The sequence below is a fragment of the Notolepis coatsorum genome (genome assembly GCF_963971535.1).
Source record: "Notolepis coatsorum genome assembly, chromosome: 5".
Classification (NCBI taxonomy): Eukaryota; Metazoa; Chordata; class Actinopteri; order Aulopiformes; family Paralepididae; genus Notolepis; species Notolepis coatsorum.
Genome location: NC_140169.1, coordinates 130,944,306 through 130,951,701, shown reverse-complemented (window position 1 = coordinate 130,951,701; position 7,396 = coordinate 130,944,306). Strand labels below are relative to the sequence as shown.

The window sequence follows — 7,396 nt, the reverse complement described above, 5'->3', positions numbered from 1 at the left end:
TCAGACGCATCAGTGGACACAAATGTAGGCAGAGCAGGATAAAAAAATGCCAGAGCTTGGCTACTCACCAGGGTCGTCTTCAGAGTGGTGAAGCTCTTCTCAGCAGCTTCAGTCCATGTGAATACAGCATCCGGCCCAGTCCTCAGGAGCTCCCTGAGAGGCTCAACGATGGCGGCATAGTTAGGAATGAATGTATACTAAACCAACCAGCCAGGCCTAGGAGAGAGCGCAGGGCAGCCATATCCTGTGGGGCGGGTGCGTCGCTCAGGGCAGAAACAGAGTCCGGGTCCGGCCGGAGCCCGTCTTTGGAGATCACGTGCCCTAGGAACGGGAGGCTGGGCTGGCTGAAGACACACTTCTGCATGTTCAACTGGAGGCGGACGTCGTTCAGGCGGTGTAGGACACCTCGCAGGTTGGCATCATGTTCCGCCTTGTCCTTGCCATAAACCACTATGTCGTCCAAGTAGTTCTGGCAGCCTGGTTGTCCCTCCAGGATGGTCTTCATCATCTTCTGAAATGCGCTTGGCGCAGAAGCAAGTCCAAAGGGAACTCTAGTGTACCTAAACAGTCCCTCGTGTGAAATGAACGCAGTGAGGTTTCTACTGTCTGGGTGTAGCGGTAACTGGTGGTATGCTGAAGCAAGATCACACTGTGAAAACACTGTAGCCCCTCGCATCTCATTAAACAATTCCTCCATATGTGGCAGGGGATAGCTATCCATTATAACTGCCTTATTGGGCTCCCTCAAGTCTACACACAAGCGGATGCCCCCTAACTTCTTTTGGCTGACTACAAGGGGCGATACCCAGGACGACGCATCCACTTTCTCTATCACCCCTGCCTGCAGCAGCTTCTGTATTTCAGCTGAGACTTCATCACGCACACTCAATGGTAATCTACGCAGCTTCTGCTGCACTGCCTTCACTCTGTCATCGATTTCAACTTTATGGATGAACCCCTTAACACATCCCACTGGTTCAGCTGTAGTGGGAGCAGCCTGTGTCTCCTGCACTTGGACATTCTTAGAAAGCACTGAGCCCCCTGCAATATGACAGTCCAGCGACCTAACCAAGTCCATTCCTAACAACGGGGATCCACTTTTGACAATGTAGAACGTTGCAGGGACAGACACTCCATCACAGGAGACAGCAGCTGTGAGACAGCCTATCACTGGCAGGGGCTCTCTCTCGAGTAAGTAACTAACCTAATCCTAGGCTCAGTTAACTTGCAATCGGTGAAGTATTTCTGACATAGCGCTTCTGGCAAAATTGACACACTCGAACCTGTATCTACTAGTAGATCAACACTACATTTGCATCCAGGAGGTGCCTCAATATCTACAGTACAGAATATTTTGTCAGCAGGCCTACTGTCAGATTCCATATTACAAATGGTCAACTCGGGTACAGTTACCTCACTCACATCTTCATTAGTATTGGATTTACAGACTGGAAAAATGTCCCGTTTTACCACATGTATTGCAAGTTGATCTCACAGCTGGACACGTAGGGGAGTTGGCAAGGTGGCTTGAGGAGTCGCACCGGAAACAACAGCGCTGTTGCCCCGATGCAGTTGTGTCAGTAAACGCAGTCCCTGAGCTCCCCACTCCAGCCCTGTAGTTGCCTGCCTTCCCCTGGCGGCGGCGCTGTGTCCCCATGATTGCCTGGACCGGAGGCTTGAAGCCTTTTTACAACGCATCGCCGTTTCCGGGTTCCCGTTTTGCGCTCTGATTGGCCAGGTCATGTGACATGAGTGCCAATCGTGGGACGGCAAGTTTCTACACTGGTTAAGCTTAGGCACTCTTCGAAGTTGGTTAAGGTTAGAGTTTGTCTTAGAGCGTGACGGCAAGTTCTTTCGCCGGTTAAGCTTAGGCACTAATTTCGAAGTTGGTTAAGGTTAGAGTTTGTCTTAGAGCATGGCAATAGAACGCCAGGTAGTTTGCAGGCTGTTCGACGCGGAAATGGGCAAACACGCTATTGGGCGCACATGTCACATGACCTGGCCAATCAGAGCGCCGGAAACGCGGATGCGTTGTAAAAAGGCTACACGTGGACCGGAGTCCCTTGAGCAGTAGGCTGCGCCCATTGTGACTGCGCCCCGCTCAATAGGGCAGAGCTCTGAACAGCAGACTCGAGCTGGCATGCTAGTGTAATAGCTGTTGTAAGTGTCAGATTCTCCTCCAGCAAAAGCCTGTCCTTAATCACAGTGAGGGTGGCACATTCGATCAACTGATCACGTATCATCTCGGATTCCATCCCCCCGAACTGGCATGTCGCGGCTAGTTCACGTAATGCAGAAAGATATTGCGTCACACTTTCATCCAGTCTCTGCTGTCTGAATCTATGGCGCGCTGTCACCGTGTTCACTTTAGGGGGAAAATGCAGGTCGAGAGCCGCCATTGCGTGCGCGTAAGTAGTGCCTACTTCTGGTAGCGTGTAAAACAGTCTCTGGCCCTCACTTCCAAGACAGTGTAGCAGTATCGCCAATCTCCTCGTATCCGGCCATGCCTCCCCCGTAGCATTAATCACCCTCAGGTAATTCTCGAAGATTCTTTTCCAAGTAGCAAATGGTATTGCAGGCTCCCCCACGTCAGGAAGGAACGGAGCCGGTGCGGGTACTGAAACCGACATTGTCGCCAATTTGTAATGTCCACACTTAGACTATTAGTAATTATAATAAGCATGCAGGAGTCAGTAGGCTGTGTTGTTATTCCTCCGTCTTTATTCCATGCTCTCAGAACATCCACATCATGGTAGCTTCAGGCGCGTACAGTAACTCTGGACACACTTCCTAGTTCTTGCCTATAGCCCATTGTGCCTATTGTGCCGCCTAACGGTGGTGGTGGTAATAACATCATATTAACAATAATACTAACCATGCAGAACACAACACTGTATCATCCGCATAAAGATGAGCCTGACTGCTAGTGTTGAAAGACTAGAAACAATATCATTAATATAGATTGTAAAGAGGACCGGCCCCAATACCGAACCCTGTGGTACACCCTTAGACAATGGCAGGAAATCAGATTGAAGGTTACCTGAATTCACAGATTGACACCTTGAAGATAAATAGTCCTGAAACCAAGCACAATCGGCTCTATCCAGGCCAATGCTAGCTAGACTATTCAAAAGCAAGTGATGGTCTACTGCAGTGGTGCCCAACCAGTCGATCGCGATCGACAGATAGATCGCGGACTGATTTCAAGTAGATCTCGATTAATAAAATTCGATTATAAAAAATAAAAATAATTTTTTTTTTTTTTTTTTTTTTTGCCAAATCAACTCTGTTGTTAACTACAACAAGCAATGCTGTTTGTTATTTAAGATGAGGTCGGACTCGGCATTGACAGATGTGTTCATTATGCTGCTTTTATAAAGCCTCAAATGACGGCTTACAATAGTTCATGAAAGCAAAGTGTTTTGTTTGTCTAAGATTTAAAAAGGTTTAAACTTTACAGCACTGACACAGTTGAACAAAGTGCTGTACAAGTCCCACAACATTAAAAAAAAATTATAAAAAAGATAATTGTATCTCGAAGCTTCGAATTAAAATCGAATCTCGGCCCCAAAGCTTCGAATTCCCAAAACAAATTAGAAGTTCAGCCCTACTACGGATAGCTCATTATATCAACGGCGTTGTTGTTTGCACGCTTGCAGCTGTTGGTTAGCTAGCTATCGTTCTCAGTTGGCTAACGTTAGCTACTAGCTAGCTAATACTGGCCTACCTTTTAATTCGCAATGGAATGGCTAGCTAACTAACTGTACAAATCGATGTGATTGGCTGAGACCGTAATTTGTACGGTTGGCTGGATTGGGGGTGGCCAGCTGGCTAGCTTTTCAATCAATCAAGCTGGCAGTTCGTAGTGCAGTAGCTGGCTGGATAGCTGTTGTATTGTGGGTTAAGGTAGCCAGCTGGCTGGCTGGCAGTTCGTGGTGCAGTAGCTGGCTAGATAGCTGGCTAATGTTGGCCAATATAGCTGTAACTGAATGATGCTAGCCTTATGTGGTCTTATGAGTTTCAGTTCATAGGAAAATACTTTGAAGTAAATTAACTGTATATACTCTCTTTTAGAAACTCTGTCTCTTAAACAGTACTGTATACTGTATCTTGTATGTCATAAATGGCTGGATGTAACAGTACTGTTTATCTGTATGTCAAATGTTATGATGAATTGAATCATCAGGGGACCCTGATGTAAACAAGACTTACGTTTTTCTCTGGTCTGCCTCCCCTTAACAATTGTGTGTATTGAGCCGTACTGTATTGTACCCATTCTGCAATCTGTTAATAAAATGTTCAATCAATCAATCAATCTGTTATGCTTAACATGCAGTACTATTAACTTTACTTAATTTCTAAGATTAGATAATTTAGTTAATTTTAAATGTCTGATCTAAAGATAAACACAGGGTTTTAAAAGTGTTATATTTATCTTCTCTTATAGTACCAGAGAGAAGCTGAGGAGAATCGACCAGCAACAAAAGCAACATTTAGTTAAAAAAAAAAAAAAAAAAAAATCTAACCCTGACTAACCTTACTGTCATGCACTTGTCCTAATAAACTAACCTACACTGTAACACGCAACACTTGATGAACATTGTTACTCAGCTGATAGAGTTGTACCCTTCTTGCTGTCTTGTCGTACAGAACTTGTAAGTCGCTTTGGATAAAAGCGTCAGCTAAATGACTAAATGTAAATGTAAATGTAAATGTTAAATAAATAAATAAATATGTATATTTATCTTTATTTTTTTTATTTTTTTACATTTTAAGATTTAACATTTTTCCCTGTGGTATCGAAAATGGTATTGAATATCGATACTTTTCAAGGTATCGTATCGAAGTTCGAAATTCCAGTATCATGACAATAGTGTGTTGTCAGTTGCAATGTGACAGCTGTAGTGATTGTAACGGTACAGAATTCACCCACGGAACTATTGTTAGGAACATTCTAGAACATTAGGTCCGCCCGAACATTCTGGAACGTTCGTGATGATGTCATGGCAGAACATTCTAGAACCTTAGTTCTAGTGTGCATCTTGAAACAGTGCTGAGCAGTACTGAACAGATAGACTAAGGCTACGTTTAGACGAGCGTTTTGTGAACAGAAACCGCAAAAGTCATCTTGCGGTTTCACTTTTAATTTTACGTTTAGACGAGCGTTTTGGGGTGGAATTCTCCGTGCAGACGACGCTATAACGACGGAGCCCCGCTGTCACACGATTGGCGCATATGTCACATGACGTGCTGTGAAGACCCGCCCTACTCTGCCTCTGATTCGCAGACTGTGGATGGGGAATGTGATTGTACCAAAGCAGAGTCACTCACAGACAGTGGGTCCACTCACGCCGCGGGACAGATTCTTGTGTATTTAACCCTTTCACTGCCACACGACAGCCGGTTGTGTGATAGTAAAGGGTTAACCTTCTGTCGTGTGGCAGTGAAAGGGTTAAAAGTACTGCCAATGTAGCCTTCAGGTGATCTCCGTTGATAATAGTCAGACATACTTGCTTTGTTTACATCTCGGCTACTGGCGCATACCTGCTACCTGTGACGTAAGCAGTACGCGCGACCAGAGCCGTGACAACCCTTTCGTCATCGTTTTATCAGATTTATACGTTTTAACAGTTTAGACGAGAGCGCAAAGCTTTTGCGTTTCTAGGAATTCCACCCTGGAAGGTAGTCTCACTTTTTTGCGGTTTCACCCCGTAAAAACGGCGTTTCCGTATAAACGAAAGGCACATCCGAAATTTTTTTTTTGCGGATTCACCTGCTAGCGTTTCCGTCTAAACGGGGCCTAAACAACATAGATTGAAGCCTGCATTTCTAGACCCGGGTGCCTTGCCTACCGTTTTGCTGTTGGAAGAGCCGTTCGCCTCGCTGAGCTCTGATGACGGAGGAGGATGCTGCTGTCACGCCAGATATACAGAGACCAAGGACCGGGGATGAAGATGAGAACATGATTAGCTCCGATGGCTTCTCTAAATGCGAGGCGACCTGCAAAAGGCCCGTGCAAGGCCCCAGGAGAAGACCACCGGCAGAGATGTTCCATCTGCTGTCCGCCGTCATCGTGTGGCTGGTGACGGGCACCACTATCTCCAGTCTCAACAAATGGATCTTCGCCGTATACAACTTCAGGTACCCTCTGTTGCTGTCGGCCCTGCACATGCTGACGGCTATCGTGGTGGACTATGGGCTGATGAAACTGAGGGTGATTCACGACAAAGGAGCCAGGGAACCGGTCCTGACCAACTCCGCCAAATGTAAGGTGTTCCTACTGAGCTTGACCTTCTGTGCCAGCAGCGCTTTTGGCAACGTGGGTCTGAACTATGTCCAGCTGTCGTTTGCCCAAATGATATACGCCACCACGCCTCTGTTCACCCTGGCCATCTCCACGCTGATCCTGGGCAAGCAGCACCACATCCTGAAGTACATAGCCATGATGCCCATCTGCCTGGGGGCCTCCTTCAGCATCATGGGCGAGGTCCAGTTTGACCAGACGGGTTGTTTCTTTGTGTTCGCTGCCACCATGCTGAGAGGTGTCAAAACTATCCAACAGAGCATCCTGCTCCAGGAGGAGAAAATCAACTCCGTCTTCCTCCTCTACCTGATGTCCATCCCCAGCTTCGTCATCCTGGCCGTGGCCACCCTGGCCCTGGAGAACTGGGCGCTGCTGGAATCCCCGCTCCACTACGACTGCCGGCTCTGGCTCTTGATCCTGCTGAGCTGCCTGGGCTCCGTCATGTACAACCTGGCCAGCTGTTGCGTCATCACCCTGACCTCCGCCGTCACGCTGCACATCCTGGGGAACCTCAGCGTGGTCGGCAACCTGCTGCTCTCTCAGCTGCTGTTCGGCAGCGAGCTGTCCACGCTCAGCTGTCTCGGCGTGGTGCTCACCCTGTCCGGCATGCTTATCTACCAGAACTCGGAGTACCTGGCGGAGTACATGGAGACACGCCGGGCCAGGACCAAGGTGCCGGGGAAGACGCCGGGGGTCGGGACGGGCACCGCGGAACCCACCCCGACGGAGCCACGCGTCCTCCCCGACACCCGGGGGCACAGACGTCGACGAGGTCACCGGCGACTTAGTCGTAGGCGGGTCCCGGGGTAGCGGCGGACGGCCTCGGCGGGGGGAGAGGGTCAGCTCCAAGGGCTGGGAAATGTCTACGTGGGCGGGTTTAATCTTGTCGTGGATGTATCCCACCTCAAAAGCGAGCCTTCGCCAGTCCTCAGGGACCTGTGGGCTAGGATGTCCGGTGGAGAGGTCACACAGCAGCGTCGGACCTGAGTCACCAATCGCGACGTCCTCCAAGCGTAGACTGGAATCTGCCGTCCTGAGGGCATGTGTCCGCGAGGAGGCGACATACGGTGGCCTTCTTATGGCTTTCACCGA

The 7,396-nt window shown here is 48.3% G+C and overlaps 1 protein-coding gene across 1 annotated transcript; it reads left to right on the top strand.

Moving 5' to 3' along the window:
- Window positions 1-5,962: 5,962 nt before the first annotated feature.
- Window positions 5,963-7,114, top strand: LOC311228350 (solute carrier family 35 member E4-like; the record flags this gene model as incomplete). The annotated part of the gene is made up of 1 exon (XM_084314259.1): window positions 5,963-7,114. The coding sequence occupies one exon, from the start codon at window positions 5,963-5,965 to the stop codon at window positions 7,112-7,114; it is 1,152 nt and encodes a 383-aa protein (XP_084170385.1).
- Between the last annotated feature and the right edge of the window lie 282 nt (window positions 7,115-7,396).